The 21405-nt window shown below is 40.7% G+C and overlaps 2 protein-coding genes across 2 annotated transcripts; one reads left to right on the top strand and one right to left on the bottom strand.

The window, feature by feature from the left end:
* Nucleotides 1-6833: 6833 nt before the first annotated feature.
* On the bottom strand, nucleotides 6834-7895 carry LOC136065108 (uncharacterized). The gene has a single exon (XM_065767809.1). The coding sequence runs from the start codon at nucleotides 7893-7895 to the stop codon at nucleotides 6834-6836; it is 1062 nt and encodes a 353-aa protein (XP_065623881.1).
* Nucleotides 7896-13822: 5927 nt separating this feature from the next.
* Nucleotides 13823-16729, top strand: LOC112029605 (uncharacterized). The gene has a single exon (XM_065767808.1). It carries the CDS (start codon nucleotides 13823-13825, stop codon nucleotides 16727-16729), a length of 2907 nt encoding a protein of 968 aa, XP_065623880.1.
* Nucleotides 16730-21405: the final 4676 nt, after the last annotated feature.

Here is a 21405-nt window from a genome sequence, read left to right as displayed (position 1 = left end):
GTTTTTCCACGCAATTGCCACGTGTCATCTTCTTAGTGGATAGTGTTGCTTCATTGACCCCACTCTTGGGCCCTATAAATAGGCACATTCTCTTTCTTGCCCTTCACCTTTCTCATAAACTTCCTTTTGCTATCTCGTCCAAGATTCTCGTCTAACATTCGTCTTAGTTCTGTCAGGTATCTCCTCTTCCTTTTAGGTTTTCGTCTTGATCTTTATTTTAGTTATGTCTTCATCTAGTAGTACAGAGAGAGACGAGTATCAGGACGTCTCGTTTGGGAGTTATGAGAGTGGTGAGGGTAGCACTAGTTATAGTAGTAGTTCCTCGGACGAGCATTATTCGTCCGAGGTTCCTGGTATTTCCTTAGAAGAATTTCAGGAAATGCAACGTAGGACAGCCTCTGGAACTGGGGCTAGCTCGTCCAGAGCATCACCTAGCCCTTCTTAGGACGATGAGGAGGAAAAGGCAAATATCATATACAGCTGTGCACCTGAGGTAGCGTCCACCCTAGACGCCCCTAAGTTAAAAACATTAATAGATAGATACAAAATTCATAGGGAGTTTGAACCTCGTCTGCCTAGGGAAGGAGAGTGGTGTTGTTCTCCTTCTTCTGGTTTGGGAGTATACTCGTCTTATCTTTTAGCTGGTCTTAGGTTTCCCCTAAATTCATTTTGTAGAGGTCTTCTTCATAGGTTAGGTATTGGTCCTAACCAACTTAACCCCAATGGTTGGAGGACGATAGTTGCCATGCAAGTGTTATGGCGTGAGACACTAGAAGGGGAATGTCCTATAACAGTGGACGAGTTCCTCTACTGTTATAAGCCCTCAGAAATAAAACAGTCAGCTGGTTTTTACCAGTTCTCGTCTAGAGGCTCTCACTATAGCTTAATAAAGGGCCGTAGCTCGTCTGATAGGCTCTGAAAACAAGAGTTTTTTTTTTTTATTTCTGGAAACTGGGCTGGGGATCCAACAGATGTTAGTAATGCCCCCTTCCCTCCTTTTACCAGCCCCATAGGTCGCCTTCGTCCTGAGGGTATGTTTTCTTTCCATGTTATTTATTTTATTCCTTACACTTTTTCTAACTTTCAATCGTCTAACCAGCTTTCTTTTATTGGTGCAGCTGTTACTCATCCACGTTTGGACAGGTCTTACTTGGATCGAATTGACTAAGTACGTGCCTTCCCTAGAAGGACTTTCCATAATTTAGTAACTTTCAGCAGTTTGGCTACGTGGGGTCTTGGTCCAGAACCAACTGCTGAGAACCTAGGCCACGAAGAAACTACTCGTAGAAGTAAGTATCGTCCATCTCTACTCCATTTCCTTCTCTATTTTTTTTTTTATTATTTTTTTTAATCGATTTCCTTTGTTGTAGGAATACTTACAATGAGAGAAAATAAGGACAAAATAGTAACCAGTGGGGACGAGGGCGCTCCTGTGCCTCCTGTCGTCCAGAAGACTGCCGTCCAGGCTGGGAAGAGAAAGTCTAAGAAGATTTCAAGTGTTGTGGACTTGGACGACCTCCCCAGTCGTCGAGGCTCCAAAAAACCAAAGACCACTCAGACTTCTCTTCCTAAAGTCCCCAAGTTTACTCCTTCGACGGTGAATCTGGACGACCCTCCTACCAACGTGGAGCCTGTCCAGATAATTCATCCTGTTCAGATTGACCCTACTCCCCCTCCAGCTAAGACTCCTCGAAAGCCTCATCCGTTAGAGCAACCAGATCGTCCCTCTAACTTGGTGCTGGATGAGGGGTATGCATGGAGGACGCTCAAAGGAATCGTCACTGACAATGAAGTTAACCAATGCTACAACATGTCAGTGAAGGGATTTGAACGTTCTGGCATCCATGACCTCTTTAAGGTAGGACCTTAATTCGTCCTTGTGTGCTTCTTTTTTTCTTTTATTTTTTTATTTTTTTATTTATTTTTTTATTTTTATAAAATCTCTAACTCTCCTTCGTCCATGCACAGGCTATGTCAAAGTTTTATACAGCGACGTGCCAGGCCGAGGAACTTGCTGAGGAGGCCAAGACGGCAAGAGAGAAGGCTAAAGAGCTGAGTAACGAAATTTTTTTGAAGAAGGGGGAGGTGATTAGGCTGACTAATGAAGTCAACCATTTGCTAGCATATGAGACGAAGTTAAAGGAAAAGGTGGAAGAACGCAAAGCAGATGGTGTCGAGAAGGACACTCGTATTGCTTACTTGGAGGGAGAAGTTTCAGGGTTTGCTTCATCCTTGGAGAAAGCACGCGAGGAAGCCATTTTAGCCTTCAAGAAGTCTGACGAGCTTAAGAATCATCTAGACAGTCACTATGCTGCTGGCTATGAGGACTTCCGTGCTGATGCCAAAGAAGCCTTCCCTGATCTAAACTTTGACTCCTTCAAGCTTCCTCTTGCTATAGAAAGTTCTTTGCTAGCGACGAGTTTTGAGGACGTCAATGTGGTGGACGACGCTAATAATGAGGTGACACAAGACGATCCAAAGAATGCTCCCAGTGGTCAATCCAAGTGATTTCATCTTTCCTTTAGAAAGTTTTATATTTTAATTTTATTTGGAGGTGCCCAGTGTTTTGGGCTTTTGCTTATTTCTTTTAGAATTTATTCAAGTACAATTTCTTCGTCCAAGTTTATGGACGAGTTTTATGAATAAGCACTCTACTCTTTAAGGGTTTTTGGACGGTGGTCGTCTACCCTTTAAATTTTATGAATGAATGAATGCTTTTCCTTTTCATTGTTCATTGTGTTTGAATATTCCTTAAGCTTTGTGAACAAACTTCATTTATGTCGTCCATACCATTCTTGTGGTTGTGGGATTTTCTCCTTCATGGAGGTTTTATCTCGTCTTGAACATATGGACGAGCTCCTTCCTGTATAACATCATGAGATGTTTATTTTCTTAGTAAAGTTCGTCCATAAATGATGTCTTTTTGCCAGATTTAATCGTTGCTCAAATTTAGGACGATTGTTTACTTGTCCTTAATAAAATTTTCCCAACAAATGCTCATCCATGGGCTGGATTGTTAAGTTGGTTAGACTCGTCTATGGGCCTGTGGTGTTTTCACACGCACATTGTTCGTCCATGGTGTAGACGATTGCACTTCAGGTTTGTCTCGTCTTAAGCTTAGACGGACACACCTTGTTTATTTTTCTTGCTTTATCCTTATCTAAAGGAAAGCTTTTAGACGATACTTCCTTGCGTCCAAGGATTTTACTCGTCTTTGGCCTTTTGCCTTCCGTGAATCACTTTGAATCATAGAAAATGGAGAATTCCCATACAATCATACATATATTTAAAACACATCATATATGTATTCAGAAATCCATACTATGTAATCATTCGTCCACAATCATGGCACATGCCTAAGGGCTTGTGCTTTTAGGGAATTAAAAATACATAATACAACATAACTTCGTCCATGGGTAGCATAAAATACTTATTTACTTAAAACACAATAATAATAAGCAAGTACTAGAAAATAATATTAAACACATTACTTCAAATGTCCAAGGATCTCGTCCATCTCATGGCTCGTCCATGATCACCCTTCATTGATAGTACCTCCTTAGGTGTTCAACATTTCACGAGTGCTCTAACTTTCGTCCATCCAGGGCTTCCAAATTGTAGGATCCTTGTCTCTTGGAGTTAATAACTCTGTAAAGTCCTTCCTAGTTTGGTCCCAGCTTTCCATGGGCCGGGTTTTTGGTTGCCAAAGAGACCCTTTTAAGGACGAGATCTCCAATGTTGAAGCGCCTGGGTTTCACCATGGCATCATGTTGCTTCGCCATGAGATTTTTGTACCTTGCTGTTCGTTGTTCCGCGTCCATTCTTACCTTGTCTATGAGATCAAGGTTAAGATGCAGTTGCTCGTTGTTTTCCTCATCTTGATACTTCATCACCCTATGACTGGCCATATGCACTTCTGCAGGTATGACTGCTTCGCTCCCATAAGCCAGTTTGAAAGGAGTCTATCCTGTGGGAGTTCTCACTGTTGTTCTGTAAGCCCACAAAACACCTGGTAAGTCATCCGGCCATATTCCATTTGCCCCCTCAAGCCGAGTCTTGATGATTTTCAACAAGGATCGATTTGCTACTTCTGCTTGTCCGTTAGCCTGTGGGTGGGAGGGTGAGGAATAATGATTCTTGATTCCAAACTGTTCACAGAATTCTCTGAAGGGTGTGTTATCAAACTGTCGTCTATTGTCAGATACCAGTACTCTTGGTACTCCAAATCTGCATACAATGCTCTTCCAGACGAAGTTTTTGAAATTTTGTTGTGTAATTTTCACCAAGGGTTCAGCTTCCACCCACTTAGTGAAATAATCTATCCCCACTACCAAAAACTTCATCTGTCTAGTTCCAGTTGGAAATAGGCCTAAAATATCCAAACCCCATTGTGCAAAAGGCCAAGGGGCCATCATTGGGGTAAGATATTTTGACAGCTGTCTAGGTTTGTTACTGAAACGTTGACATTGATCACATACTTTAACATATGCCTTAGCGTCAGCTTGGATGTTTGGCCAATAGTACCCTGCACGGATGACCTTGTGGACGAGTGATATGGCTTCTGAGTGATTACCACATACTCCTTCATAAACTTCCCTCAATATGTAATTCGCTTCGTCTGGAGCTAAGCACCTCAGGTATGGTTGTGAAAAACCTCTTTTGTATAACACTTCATCCATAAGGATGTATCTGGTTGATTTAACTCTGAGCTTCTTGGCTTCGTCCTTCCCTTCTGGAAGTCTTCCGTCCTTCAGGTATGAGACTATTGGGGTCATCCAATTCTCCTCACCTTCTATTTGTAACATTTCTGGAAGGTCTATGCTTGACATGTATCGTATTTCATCTAACTTGTCCATTGCTTCATTAGGAGAGGCTTCCTTCGCTAAAGTGTCCGCTTCCATGTTCTCTTCCCTCGGGATTTGAACGAAATTAGCTTCTCTGAATTTCTTCACAAGGCATAACACCTTCTTCAAATATCTCTTCATTCTATCTTCCTTAGCTTCACATGTTCCATTTACTTGGCCTATGACCAACTGTGAGTCTCTGAGGACGAGTATTGAGCTCGCTTCTACAGATCTAGCCAACTCCAACCCTTTAAGAAAGGCTTCGTACTCCACCTCATTGTTAGTTGTCTGGTATTGCAAGCGAGCCTTGTACTTCAGTTTATCTCCTTCTGGTGAGTGAAAAAAAACTCCTATACCTCCTGTATACAGTGTAGATGACCCGTCTACATGGACGACCCATTTTTTACTGTCTTCTTTCTCATCCAAGTCCTCATAACTTGGAGTGAATTCTGCAATGAAATCTGCCAAGGCTAGAGCTTTTATTGCATTCGTCGGTTGGTACTGAATGTCAAACTCACTGAGCTCAACTGCCCATTGAATTAATCGTCTTGAAGCTTCAAGTTTATTCATTGCCTTCTTGAGTGGATGATCAGTCATGACAATGACGACATGACCTTGGAAGTAGTGTCTTAACTTCCTAGAAGCGGTTATTAGCGCGAAGGCTAACTTCTCTATCAATGGGTACCTTCCTTCCGCTCCTCTCAATGTCCGGTTAGTATAATACACAGGCTTTTGCACCTTTTCTTCCTCCCTGATCAAAGCTGAACTTACGGCATGTGGGGACACTGCTAAGTATAGATATAATTCTTCTCCTAGCATGGACGGACTTAGCATTGGAGCCGTAGTAAGATAATGCTTTTGGTCCTGGAAGACCCTTTGACACTCGTCCGTCCATTCAAATGCCTTCCTGAGAATCTTAAAAAAGGGTAAACACTTATTAGTGGCTTTTGAGACAAACCTGTTCAGAGCTGCAACTCGTCCAGTTAGGGATTGGACTTCCTTGATGTTCTTCGGTGGTTCCATGTTCAATATGGCTTGGATCTTGTCTGGATTTGCCTCAATTCCTCTCTGTGAAACCATGAATCCTAGAAACTTTCCTGACGATACTCCGAATGCAGATTTACTTAGGTTCAGCTTCATCTTGTATCGCCTAAGTGTTTCAAAGGTTTCCTGAAGATCATCCAAGTGGCTTCCCTCATCTAAGCTCTTCATAAGCATGTCATCCACATATACCTCTACATTCTGTCCTATCTGTGAACGAAACATATGATTCACCAACCTTTGGTAAGTTGCCCCTGCATTCTTCAAACCGAAGGGCATCACCTTGTAACAAAACAAACCTTGACTGGTAATAAAAGATGTCTTTTCCTGGTCTGCCTCATCCATCTTTATCTGATTATATCCTGAAAAGGCGTCCATGAAGCTCAACAGTTGATGACCAGCTGTAGAATCAACCAGTTGATCAATACGAGGCAAGGGATAACTATCCTTAGGGCAAGCCTTGTTCAAGTCATTGAAGTCAACGCACATCCTCCACTTGCCATTTGCTTTTTTAACCATCACTACATTTGCCAACCAATCCGGGTAATAGACTTCCCGGATGAACTGTGTTGTGGTTAGTTTTTGATCCTCTTCTTTGATAGCCTTCTCTCGTTCAGGGGTGAACACCCTCTTCTTTTGACGAATAGGCTTAGAAGAGGGGGACACATTCAGTCGATGAGTGATTACACTTGGATCAATGCCAGGCATGTCGTCATGACTCCATGCAAAAACATCGGCATTCTTCTTTAGAAACTGGACGAGGTCTTCTTTAGCCTTCTCCTTCACACTTGTTCCAATTCTAGTGAATTTCTCAGGATCATTTTCTTGTAATAAAACATCTTCCAATACTTCAGTCGGTTCTGCAACAATTTTTCTTTCTTTTATACTCATAGTCTGCATCTACTCGTCCATAGCCAACATGGCTAGATAACACTCCCTGGCTGCCAACTAATCTCCTTGTGCTTGTCCAATTTCGCTCTCCGTAGAGAATTTGACTGATAGATGGTAGGTAGATGTTACCGCCTTCCAACTGTTCAAGGTTGGTCTTCCAATGATGGCATTATATGAGGATGAACAATCCACCACAAGGAAATTTACTTCCTTAGTTATCTGCTGCGGGTATGGCCCTACCACTACAGGCAAGGTAATGGTACCTACGGGCTGCACTTTCATTCCTCCAAATCCTATCAGTGGCGAGTATGCTGGACGAAACTGATCTCGTCCAAGCCTCATCTGCTGGAAGGCAGGATAATACAATATATCCGCTGAACTTCCATTATCCACCAACACCCTCCTGGTTCTGTAATCTGCTATAAGTAGGGTAATGACAATTGCATCGTCATGTGGATGATGAATTCTTTTAGCTTCTTCATCTGTGAAAGAAATGTTTGGCTCATCCGTCCCCCTCGTCCTTGGGGATCGTCCAGAGAGTTGGACATTTTGCACCACTTTAAGATACGTTTTCTTTGATCTAGAAGATTGTCCTTCAGAAGTCCCTCCAATGATAACCCTTATTTCTCCGAGTGGGGACTGTGATGACTCTTCCATCTTTGCTTTCAATTTTTCATCTTTATGATCCTTTCCAACGAAATGCCTCAACTTTCCTTGTCTAATGAGATTCTCAATTTGCTGCTTCAAGTCATAACACTCGTCCATGTCATGCCTGTGATCTCTATGGAAGCGACAATATTTATTCTTATTGCGCTTATTAGGATCTCCCTTCATCTTCTTTGGCCACTTCAAGGAAGGATCATCTTTGATTTGCATAAGCATTTGATCGAGTGAGGCATTCAAGGGTGTGTAATTCTGATTCCTTGTTGATGGGCCTGCCTTCCTGCTATCCCTGTCTCGATCCTTCTTATCTTCTGTTCGTACATTCTTTGGACGAGGCCCTTGCTCAGAGTGACGTGTGTGGTTGACTTCTATTCTCTCAGCCCTCTTCCTCTTCTTAGCTATGATTGCGTCTACTGCGTTCATAAAGTTTTGGGCTGAGTGGACGAGTTCAGCCATGGATTAGGGCTCTTTCTTATACAACTTGTGAATGAATAAGTCCGAGTTAACCCCATTGTGGAAGGCTGCCAATAGTAGTTTGTCGTCCACCTCGTCTACTGTCAGGGCTTCCTTGTTGAAGCATGTGATGAAAGAATGCAGGCTTTCATTCTCTCCTTGCTCTATAGTTAACAAGCTGGACAAGCAACGCTTGTGCCTCTGTCCTCCAATGAAATTATTGACAAATAATTTGCTTAACTCCTCAAAAGAACTTACAGAATTTGGGGGTATTTTGCTGAACCACACTCGCGCTGGTCCCTTAAGAGTAGTAGGGAAGGCTCTACATATAATCTCGTCTGGAACCCCTTGGAGATGCATGGTGGTCTTGAAAGTAGCGATATGATCAAAAGGATCGTGCGCTCCATCATATGAATTCAGGGAAGGCATTTTAAACTTCGGCGGCAAGGGATGCCCATTGATGGAAGCCGTGAAAGGGGAATCTGTTCGGTGAACCAAATCCTCTACAGGATTTGCCCTTCTCATATTCTCCTTCATCTCGTCCATAACCTTCCTCATCTGATCCATTTCCTTCTCCAGATGTGGCACCCTTCGCGAAGTGGTGCCTCTTGATTGAGTCTAGGGCTCAGCATGTCTCCCTCCATCTTCTTAACTCTGGGATTGTCTTTCAGCATGTCCTTCACGACGCTGCCTCTCTATCTCCCTAGTCAACTCTTGATTCTGGCGAGTTAACTCCGCCATAGCAGCCGCCATGGATTGCATGTGTTGGATGGAAGGCGATTGCATGACAGGCACTGATTGGTGATCTCGGTAGGGATGGCTAGAAGCATCCCTACTCTCTTGGTGGCTTAGGCTAGTGGCCCTTGATCTAGTCCGAACCATACAGCCTTTTGTCAAAGGAAGAAACTGCCAAACTTGAAGTTTCTCTTCCCACAGACGATGCCAACTGATGAAGAACAGAATCAATAGGCTGCACAACTCGGTTTCAATGGGCTAAAAGTGGTAGTGAAGGCCTGAAAGATAAACAAAATATCAAAGGAGACCGGGGTGGACCGGCCTAAGACCCTCCGATGACTAAGTTAGTATCTTCTCTCGAATGGAGTTCTAACTATATTGGGAGTCAAAATCTCAGAATTTCATACCTTTGTTTGGTTCAGACCGGTCCTTGTACAGGGAACTTTGAGGCGGTTTATTGGTTCAATAACTTCCCCCAGATTTGTGGAATCTGGACATAACTTCCTCAACGGCTAGAAAAATCATAACCGCCGCTGGAAGTTACATACTTGGGAGGAATTGGCGGCGATGAACACGGGTTGATTAACCGCTCTAGAATTTGCTAAGTATTGCATGGTCGTCCATGTGCAATGCTCATGGACGACCCTTTTTAAGACTGTTGTGTGGTCGTCCATGCGCTTTGCACATGGACGACTTCCGACCTGATTCCTTGAAGTTTATTTAGTTGATCAATACTCACGGACGACCTTTCTGGACGAATCAGGGAAGGTTTGGCCGTTTGGCTAACTGGTGATCATGGACGACTTCTCTAGACGAACTATAGATGTAATTTTTGCTATCCCATCACTCTTTATGCTTTATATTAATTTCTTAATATGAGATATGGAATGAGTTTGGTGATTCCTATTTGGGTTATGTTTAATTTATGCTCTAGCCATCACAAACAAAACAGTTTCTCAATACAAATTTTTTCCTAGTGATAGTCTAATTAAAAAAAAAAAAAAAATCAACACATTCACAAATTAAATACAATAACCAAAACCCAAAATCAAAACATATGCAAAAGAGTTCAAAAATTGAGAATATAAAAAAAAAATTAAAAATTTACATTAGATAATCAAGAACTTAAATGAGTGTCCGTTGTTTTGCTTCTTTATAGTAATCTTCTTTTGACATAATATCCTAAGCACAAATTCATATGTAAAGAACAATAAATAAGATGAATTTATTAGATTAAAACATAAGCGTAAATAGCATCTTGGGAAAAAATGAAAAAAAAAAAAAATACAGCAACGAGGGGTGTATTATGAGGGATTTAATTATAAGGATGACTTTATTGGTTAAGAGAGATTATATATGTTAAAAAGCTATGGCTTAATATGCAATTTAAATTTCAAAAAACTTACATGATAAATTTTTATTTAAATAAAATTATTTTTAAATCTTATCCATTAATCAAAAGTCTTGTAGCTTAATATCCTAACAAAATATTAATTTAATAAGATGCAACTTGAGGGGAAAAAAAAATGTGAGATGTTTTGGATTAAGTTTACAAAATTTTGATGACAAAATTTTATTTTTATTTAAATTAAATAGTTGTTAAATGTTATTCCTTAATTTGAGGAAATATATCATAACAAATATAATAGAATTAATTTACTAATTAATTGTTCTTAAAATGTTGATAATAAACTTTTAGTTGGAGTAGAAGTCAAAATGTTGTTTTGTTAGACATAAAATATGGGTTGTTGTCTGAGATTTAAGTTTATAATTTGTTATAATAGATTTTTACTTTGAATAGAATTCAAATTTGTTGAAATATTTAAGTTTAGAAATTTTTGACAATATATTTTTAGTTTGAATAGAATTTAATTTTTTTTTTAATTTTAAATGTATAAAATTAATTTACTAATTAGTTTTTCTTAAAATATTGATAATAGACTTCAAGTTGGACTAGAAGTCAAAACATGTTTTTTTTTTTTTTATAAAGAAAATGTGGGTTGTTATTTGGGATTTAAGTTTAAAATTTTTTATAATAGACTTTTAGTTTGAATAAAATTTAAATTTGTTGAAATTTAAATGATAAAATTTTACCTAAATTAAAAAGTTGTTAAAAATTATCCCTTAATTTGAGGAAATATATCCTAAAAAACAATATAAAAATAATTTACTAATTAGTGAGAGTAGCTACTTGATGCAACTATAGTTTCTGAGCTAAACTTTTATTATATAGTAGATAATTGTATTTATTTTTGTTAAAATTTATGCTTCAACTATGAGATTCAATTTTTAGTATAAAATTAACCATAGTATAATTAGCATTATTTCATCAAATTGTGTATTTAAAGCATCAAATTAACAGTAATTTGGCTAGTATTAGAAACTTCAAAGGAAAGAAGTATACATTTGTCCATAATTTGAGTAGGATAGTTTTACCAATTTTGAAAAAGAATATTCTAATAGAACGTTGGGTATAGACTTAAAACATTCATATCAACCTCGTTGGGATTTTAGTCAAATTTGATCTAAAAAGTTATTTTTACTAATTCATTTGTCAAGCATGTGCATAAGAAAAGATAAAAGATGACAACTGATAGGATAGCAAAAATTACATCTATAGTTCGTCCAGAGAAGTCGTCCATGATCACCAGTTAGCCTAACGGCCAAACCTTCCCTGATTCGTCCAGAAAGGTCGTCCGTGAGTATTGATCAACTAAATAAACTTCAAGGAATCAGGTCGGAAGTCGTCCATGTGCAAAGCGCATGGACGACCACACAACAGTCTTAAAAAGGGTTGTCCATGGGCATTGCACATGGACGACCATGCAATACTTAGCAAATTCTGGAGCGGTTAATCAACCCGTGTTCATCGCCGCCAATTCCTCCCAAGTATGTAACTTCCAGCGACGGTTTTGATTTTTCTAGCCGTTGAGGAAGTTATGTCCAGATTCCACAAATCTGGGCGAAGTTATTGAATTAATAAACCACCTCAAAGTTCCCTATATAAGGACTGGTCTGAACCAAACAAAGGTATGAAATTCTGAGATTTTGACTCCCAATACAGTTAGAACTCCATTCGAGAGAAGATACTAACTTAGTCATCGGAGGGTCTTAGGCCGGTCCACCCCGATCTCCTTTGATATTTTGTTTATCTTTCAGGCCTTCGCTACCACTTTCAGCCCATCGAAACCGAGTTGTGCAGCCTATTGATTCTGTTCTTCATCAGTTGGCACCGTCTGTGGGAAGAGAAACTTCAAGTTTGGCAGTTTCTTCCTTCGACAAAAGGCTGTATGGTTCGGACTAGATCAAGGGCCACTAGCCCAAGCCACCAAGAGAGTAGGGATGCTTCTAGCCATCCCCACCGAGATCACCAATCAGTGCCTGTCATGCAATCGCCTTCCATCCAACACATGCAATCCATGGCGGCTGCTATGGCGGAGTTAACTCGCCAGAATCAAGAGTTGACTAGGGAGATAGAGAGGCAGGGTCGTGAAGGACATGCTGAGAGACAATCCCAGAGTCAAGAAGATGGAGGGAGACATGCTGAGCTCGAGACTCAATCAAGAGGCACCACTTCGCGAAGGGTGCCACATCTGGAGAAGGAAATGGATCAGATGAGGAAGGTTATGGACGAGATGAAGGATAACATGAGAAGGGCAAATCCTGTAGAGGATTTGGTTCACCGAACAGATTCCCCTTTCACGGCTTCCATCAATGGGTATCCCTTGCCGCCGAAGTTCAAAATGCCTTCCCTGAATTCATATGATGGAGCGTGCGATCCTTTTGATCATATCGCTACTTTCAAGACCACCATGCATCTCCAAGGGGTTCCAGACGAGATTATGAGTAGAGCCTTCCCTACTACTCTTAAGGGACTAGCGCGAGTGTGGTTCAACAAAATACCCCCAAATTCTGTAAGTTCTTTTGAGGAGTTAAGCAAATTATTTGTCAATAATTTCATTGGAGGACAGAGGCACAAGCGTTCCTCGTCCAGCATGTTAACCATAAAGCAAGGAGAGAATGAAAGCCTGCGTTCCTTCATCACATGCTTCAACAGGGAAGCCCTGACAGTAGACGAGGTGGACGACAAACTACTATTGGCAGCCTTCCACAATGGGGTTAACTCGGACTTATTCATTCACAAGTTGTATAAGAAAGAGCCCCAATCCATGGCTGAACTTGTCCACTCAGCCCAAAACTTTATGAACGCAGAAGACGCAATCATAGCTAAGAAGAGGAAGAGGGCTGAGAGAATAGAAGTCAACCACACACGTCACTCTTAGCAAGGGCCTCGTCCAAAGAAGGTACGAACAGAAGATAAGAAGGATCGAGATAGGGATAGTAGGAAGGCAGGCCCATCAACAAGGAATCAGAATTACACACCCTTGAATGCCCCACTCGATCAAGTGCTTATGCAAATCAAAGATGATCTTTCCTTGAAGTGGCCAAAGAAGATGAAGGGAGATCCTAATAAGCGCAATAAGAATAAATATTGTCGCTTCCATAGAGATCACAGGCATGACACGGACGAGTGTTATGACTTGAAGCAGTAGATTGAGAATCTCATTAGACAAGGAAAGTTGAGGCATTTCGTTGGAAAGGATCATAAAGATGAAAAATTGAAAGCAAAGATGGAAGAGTCATCACGGCCCCCACTCGGAGAAATAAGGGTTATCATTGGAGGGATTTCTGAAGGACAATCTTCAAGATCAAAGAAAACGTATCTTAAAGTGGTGCAAAATGTCCAACTCTCTGGACGATCCCCAAGGACGAGGGGGACGGACGAGCCAACCATTTCTTTCACAGATGAAGAAGCTAAAAGAATTCATCATCCACATGACGATGCAATTGTCATTACCCTACTTATAGCAGATTACAGAACCAGGAGGGTGTTGGTGGATAATGGAAGTTCAGCGGATATATTGTATTATCCTGCCTTCCAGCAGATGAGGCTTGGACGAGATCAGCTTCATCCAGCATACTCGGCACTGATAGGATTTGGAGGAATGAAAGTGTAGCCCGTAGGTACCATTACCTTGCCTGTAGTGGTAGGGTCATACCCGCAGCAGATAACTAAGGAAGTAAATTTCCTTGTGGTGGATTGTTCATCCTCATATAATGCCATCATTGGAAGACCAACCTTGAACAGTTGGAAGGTGGTAACATCTACCTACCATCTATCAATCAAATTCTTTATGGAGTGCGAAATTGGACAAGCACAAGGAGATCAGTTAGCAGCCAGGGAGTGTTATCTAGCCATGTTGGCTATGGACAAGCAGATGCAGACTATGAGTATAGAAGAAAGAAAAATTGTTGCAGAACCGACTGAAGTATTGGAAGATGTTTTATTACAAGAAAATGATCCTAAGAAATTCACTAGAATTGGAACAAGTATGAAGGAGAAGGCTAAAGAAGACCTCGTCCAGTTTCTAAAGAAGAATGCCGATGTTTTTGCATGGAGTCATGACGACATAACTGGCATTGATCCAAGTGTAATCACTCATCGACTGAACGTGTCCCCCTCTTCTAAGCCTATTCGTCAAAAGAAGAGGGTGTTCGCCCCTAAACGGGAGAAGGCTATCAAAGAAGAGGTTCAAAAACTAACCACAGCACAGTTCATCCAGGAAGTCTATTACCCGGATTGGTTGGCAAATGTAGTGATGGTGAAAAAAGGAAATGGCAAGTGGAGGATGTACGTTGACTTCACTGACTTGAACAAGGCTTGCCTTAAGGATAGTTATCCCTTGCCTCGTATTGATCAACTGGTTGATTCTACAGCTGGCCATCAACTGTTGAGCTTCATAGACGCCTTCTCAAGATATAATCAGATAAAGATGGATGAGGCAGACCAGGAAAAGACATCTTTTATTACCATTCAAGGTTTGTTTTGTTACAAGGTGATGCCCTTTGGTCTGAAGAATGTAGGGGCAACTTACCAAAGGTTGGTGAATCATATGTTTCGTTCACAGATAGGACAGAATGTAAAGGTATATGTGGATGACATGCTTGTGAAAAGCTTAGATGAGGGAAGCCACTTGGACGATCTTCAGGAAACCTTTGAAATACTTAGGCGATACAAAATGAAGCTGAACCTAAGTAAATCTGCATTCGGAGTATCGTCAGGAATGTTTCTAGGATTCATGGTTTCACAGAGAGGAATTGAGGCAAATCCAGACAAGATCCAAGCCATATTGAACATGGAACCACCGAAGAACATCAAGGAAGTCCAATCCCTAACTGGAAGAGTTGCAGCTCTGAACAGGTTTGTCTCAAAAGCCACTGATAAATGTTTACCCTTTTTTAAGATTCTCAGGAAGGCATTTGAATGGACGGACGAGTGTCAAAGGGTCTTCCAGGACCTTAAGCATTATCTTACTACGGCTCCAATTCTAAGTCCGTCCATGCTAGGAGAAGAATTATATCTATACTTAGCAGTGTCCCCACATGCCGTAAGTTCAGCGTTGATCAGGGAGGAAGAAAAGGTGCAAAAGCCTGTGTATTATACTAGCCGGGCATTGAGAGGAGCGGAAGGAAGGTACCCATTGATAGAGAAGTTAGCCTTCGCGCTAATAACCGCTTCTAGGAAGTTAAGACACTACTTCCAAGGTCATGTCGTCATTGTCATGACTGATCATCCACTCAAGAAGGCAATGAACAAACTTGAAGCTTCAGGACGATTAATTCAATGGGCAGTTGAGCTCAGTGAGTTTGACATTCGGTACCAACCGACGAATGCAATAAAAGCTCTAGCCCTGGCAGATTTCATTGCAGAATTCACTCCAAGTTATGAGGACTTGGATGAGAAAGAAGACAGTAAAAAATGGGTCGTCCATGTAGACGGGTCATCTACACTGTATACAGGAGGTATAAGAGTTGTTTTGCAGTCACCAGAAGGAGATAAACTGAAGTACAAGGCTTGCTTGCAATACCAGACAACTAACAATGAGGTGGAGTACGAAGCCTTTCTTAAAGGGTTGGAGTTGGCTAGATCTGTAGAAGCGAGCTCAGTACTCGTCCTCGGAGACTCACAGTTGGTCATAGGCCAAGTAAATGGAACATGTGAAGCTAAGGAAGATAGAATGAAGAGATATTTAAAGAAGGTGTTATGCCTTGTGAAGAAATTCAGAGAAGCTAATTTCGTTCAAATCCTGAGGGAAGAGAACATGGAAGCAGACACTCTAGCGAAGGAAGCCTCTGCTAATGAAGCAATGGACAAGTTAGATGAAATACGATACATGCCAAGCATAGACCTTCCAGAAATGTTACAGATAGAAGGTGAGGAGAATTGGATGACCCTAATAGTCTCATACCTGAAGGACGGAAGGCTTCTAGAAGGGAAGGACGAAGCCAAGAAGCTCAGAGTTAAATCAACCAGATACATCCTTATGGACGAAGTGTTATACAAAAGAGGTTTTTCACAACCATACCTGAAGTGCTTAGCTCCAGACGAAGCGAATTACATATTGAGTGAAGTTCATGAAGGAGTATGTGGTAATCACTCAGAAGCCAGATCACTCGTCCACAAGGTCATCCGTGCAGGGTACTATTGGCCAAACATCCAAGCAGACGCTAAGGCATATGTTAAAGTATGTGATCAATGTCAACGTTTCAGTAACATACCTAGACAGCCGTCAAAATATCTTACCCCAATGATGGCCCCTTGGCCTTTTGCACAATGGGGTTTGGATATTTTAGGCCCATTTCTAATTGGAACTAGACAGACGAAGTTTTTGGTGGTGGGGATAGATTATTTCACTAAGTGGGTGGAAGCTGAACCCTTGGTGAAAATTACACAACAAAATGTCAAAAACTTCGTCTGGAAGAGCATTGTATGCATATTTGGAGTACCAAGAGTACTGGTATCTGACAATGGACGACAGTTTGATAACACACCCTTCAGAGAATTCTGTGAACAGTTTGGAATCAAGAATCATTATTCCTCACCCTCCCACCCACAGGCTAACGGACAAGCAGAAGTAGCAAACCGATCCTTGTTCAAAATCTTCAAAACTCGGCTTGAGGGGGCAAATGGAATATGGCCGGATGAGTTACCAGGTGTTTTGTGGGCTTACAGAACAACAGTGAGAACTCCCACAGGATAGACTCCTTTCAAACTGGCTTATGGGAGCGAAGCAGTCATACCTGCAGAAGTGCATATGGCTAGTCATAGGGTGATGAAGTATCAAGATGAGGAAAACAACGAACAACTGCGTCTTAACCTTGATCTCATAGACAAGGTAAGAATGGACGCGGAACAACGAACAGCAAGGTACAAAAATCTCATGGCGAAGCAACATGATGCCATGGTGAAACCCAGACGCTTCAACATTGGAGATCTCGTCCTTAAAAGGGTCTCTTTGGCAACCAAAAACCCGGCCCATGGGAAGCTGGGACCAAACTAGGAAGGACTTTACAGAGTTATCAACTCCAAGAGACAAGGATCCTACTATTTGGAAGCCCTGAATGGACGAAAGTTAGAGCACCCGTGGAACGTTGAACACCTAAGGAGGTACTATCAATGAAGGGTGATCATGGACGAGCCATGAGATGGACGAGATCCTTGGACGTTCGAAGTAATGTGTTTAATATTATTTTCCAGTACTTGCTTATTATTATTGTGTTTTAAGTAAATAAGTATTTTATGCTACCTATGGACGTAGTTATGTTGTATTATGTATTTTTAATTCCCTAAAAGCACAAGCTCTTAGGTATGTGCCATGATTGTGGACGAATGATTACATAGTATGGATTTCTGAATACATATATGATGTGTTTTAAATATATGTATGATTTTATGGGAATCCTCCATTTTCTATGATTCAAAGTGATTCACGGAAGGCAAAAGGCCAAAGACGAGTAAAATCCTTGGACGCAAGGAAGTATCGTCTAAAAGCTTTCCTTTAGATAAGGATAAAGCAAGAAAAATAAACAAGGTGTGTCCGTCTAAGCTTAAGACGAGACAAACCTGAAGTACAATTGTCTACACCATGGACGAACAATGTGCGTGTGAAAACACCACAGCCCCATAGACGAGTCTAACCAACTTAACAATCTAGCCCATGGATGAGCATTTGTTGGGAAAATTTTATTAAGGACGAGTAAACAATCGTCCTAAATTTGAGCAACGATTAAATCTGGCGAAAAGACATCATTTATGGACGAACTTTACTAAGAAAATAAACATCTCATGATGTTATACAGGAAGGAGCTCGTCCATATGTTCAAGACGAGATAAAACCTCCATGAAGGAGAAAATCCCACAACCACAAGAATGGTATGGACGACATAAATGAAGTTTGTTCACAAAGCTTAAGGAATATTCAAACACAATGAACAATGAAAAGGAAAAGCATTCATTCATTTATAAAATTTAAAGGGTAGATGACCACCGTCCAAAAACCCTTAAAGAGTAGAGTGCTTATTCATAAAACTCGTCCATAAACTTGGACGAAGAAATTGTACTTGAATAAATTCTAAAAGAAATAAGCAAAAGCCCAAAACACTGGGCACCTCCAAATAAAATTAAAATATAAAACTTTCTAAAGGAAAGATGAAATCACTTGGATTGACCACTGGGAGCATTCTTTGGATCGTCTTGTGTCACCTCGTTATTAGCGTCGTCCACCACATTTACATCCTCAGAACTCGTCGCTAGCAAAGAACTTTCTATAGCAAGAGGAAGCTTGAAGGAGTCAAAGTTTAGATCAGGGAAGGCTTCTTTGGCATCAGCACGGAAGTCCTCATAGCCAACAGCATAGTGACTGTCTAGACGATTCTTAAGCTCGTCAGACTTCTTGAAGGCTAAAATGGCTTCCTCGCTTGCTTTCTCCAAGGACGAAGCAAACCTTGAAACTTCTCCCTCCAAGTAAGCAATACGAGTGTCCTTCTCGACACCATCTGCTTTGCGTTTTTCCACCTTTTCCTTTAACTTCGTCTCATATGCTAGCAAACGGTTGACTTCATCAGTCAGCCTAATCACCTCCCCCTTCTTCAACAAAATTTCGTTACTCAGCTCTTTAGCCTTCTCTCTTGCCGTCTTGGCCTCCTCAGCAAGTTCCTCGGCCTGGCACGTCGCTGTATAAAACTTTGACATAGCCTGTGCATGGACGAAGGAGAGTTAGAGATTTTATAAAAAATAAAAATAAAAAAAATAAATAAAAAAGAAAAAAGAAAAAAAGAAGCACACAAGGACGAATTAAGGTCCTACGTTAAAGAGGTCATGGATGCTAGAACGTTCAAATCCCTTCACTAACATGTTGTAGCATTGGTTAACTTCATTGTCAGTGACGATTCCTTTGAACGTCCTCCATGCATACCCCTCGTCCAGCACCAAGTTAGAGGGACGATCTGATTGCTCTAACGGATGAGGCTTTCGAGGAGTCTTAGCTGGAGGGGGAGTAGGGTCAATCTGACCAGGATGAATTATCTGGACGGGCTCCACGTTGGTAGGAGGGTCGTCCAGATTCACCGTCGAAGAAGTAAACTTGGGGACTTTAGGAAGAGAAGTCTGAGTGGTCTTTGGTTTTTTGGAGCCTCGACGACTGGGGAGGTCGTCCAAGTCCACAGCACTTGAAATCTTCTTACACTTTCTCTTCCCAGCCTGGACGGCAGTCTTCTGGACGACAGGAGGCACAGGAGCACCCTCGTCCCCACAGGTTACTGTTTTGTCCTTATTTTCTCTCATTGTAAGTATTCCTACAACAAAGGAAATCGGTTAAAAAAATAATAATAATAAAAAATAATAGAGAAGGAAATGGAGTAGAGATGTGATGGATATAATGATAAATGCAACGGAAAATAAGTTTTAAAACGGATCTACTTCATTCGATATTGATAACATGCACAAAGTAAATTTCAGAATTAGAGAACAAGAGAGTGTACCTTGAAGCGATGAATTTCAAAACTGAAGATTGAAGCACTTGGGACTACTTTTAATCTTCACTCCAATTCCACTAACGCCCAAGATGTGTGGTCTCTAGATTGGTAACAAAGGGATGACCAAAAATGACTTACACTCTCATACACCACTTTTTCCAATGATGTTTTCTTGTCACAAATGTTTCTGTACGTTTTTCCCTTTGTATCTAACCAATTTATCTAATTGGGCCGGCCTTTCGGGCCTTACCAATTGGGCTTAAGTGTGTGGCTTGGAGTGGGACCAAAAGGGACCAATAAGACACTAGCTCCAATGGGCCTTGGGCTTTTTCTGTCAACTCTTGACAAGTCCAAAGTTACCATTAACTATTTTTAATACCACTATATAAAAATAGTTGCACTCTAGGTCTTATCTATAAATTATATCCCAAGACTTTATTATACATGCAACCCCTTCATAAAATATTCGTAGTAATACAAAGTCATTTAGACTGCCACTTTGTAAATTACTACATCTTAATCCTTGAGTACCCGGTTTAATCCTTTAATGTTATTCATTATATATTTATGAAATCCAATTCCATAAATATATACTTTAGTCTTACTAAAGTGGTTAGGCCTAACTCTCTGAATAACAAACCCATTAAACTTATCTCAAGGGAAACTTTATATCTCCGTTAAGAGACTATGAATTCCATCTTGAGAATAACATGTTCCATCAACACTAAATGTGGCTGCCCAACATACTGAGGTTTTGACCATAATTGTAGATCTCACTCCTGATATATCAAAGCAACCTACACTTCATGATCAGGTTCATTATTCTCTCAGGATTAAGAGTTCATGCAAATACAAGTCGTGAGATTTATTATTCATTTGACAGTCTTTAGGAGAATAAAATCTCACAGCGGTCCAGTTCAATATGTCTTAACTCTTAAAACATATTAACACATCAACTAGAAGTCTCCACTTCCATGATCAAGACAAATCATCGTAGTTGATATGTTATAGTCTTCGCAGATGAAATGCCCAATTTCATCACCGACTACGAACTATAATTCTGAGTTTACAAAGAACTTGTGATTTATATCTTCTGTGACTCTTCACATAAATCAATACTATGCATCTCATGGACTATATGATAATGTCTGAATATTCATGTTACCATTATTTCAGATAATAATAAAACAAATTTATTAAACATAATATTAAGTCATACATAATGTCAAACACAATGTCACACTTAATATTATACATAGCATCTTACAATAGGATTTAAGGGCACCAATCCTAACAAGATGGACGATACTTACTTCTACGAGTAGTTTCTTCGTGGCCTAGGTTCTCAGCAGTTGGTTCTGGACCAAGACCCCACGTAGCCAAACTGCTGAAAGTTACTAAATTGTGGAAAGTCCTTCTAAGGAAGGCACGTACTTGGTCAATTCGATCCAAGTAAGACCTGTTCGAACGTGGACGAGTAACAGCTGCACCAATAAAAGAAAGCTGGTTAGACGATTGAAAGTTAGAAAAAGTGTAAGGAATAAAATAAATAACATGGAAAGAAAACATACCCTCAGGACGAAGGCGACCTATGAGGCTGGTAAAAGGAGGGAAGGGGGCATTACTAACATCTGTTGGGTCCCTAGCCCAGTTTCCAGAAATAATAAAAAAAACTCTTGTTTTCAGAGCCTATCAGACGAGCTACGGCCCTTTATTAAGCTATAGTGAGAGCCTCTGAACGAGAACTGGTAAAAACCAGCTGACTGTTTTATTTCTGAGGGCTTATAACAGTAGAGGAACTCGTCCACTGTTATAGGACATTCCCCTTCTAATGCCTCACGCCATAACACTTGCATGGCAACTATCGTCCTCCAACCATTAGGGTTAAGTTGGTTAGGACCAA

This window comes from Quercus suber, unplaced genomic scaffold (genome assembly GCF_002906115.3).
Source record: "Quercus suber isolate HL8 unplaced genomic scaffold, Cork oak 2.0 scaffold_850, whole genome shotgun sequence".
NCBI lineage: Eukaryota > Viridiplantae > Streptophyta > Magnoliopsida > Fagales > Fagaceae > Quercus > Quercus suber.
The sequence above is the reverse complement of the archived record's forward strand: the minus strand, read 5'-3'. Positions and strand labels throughout refer to the sequence as shown.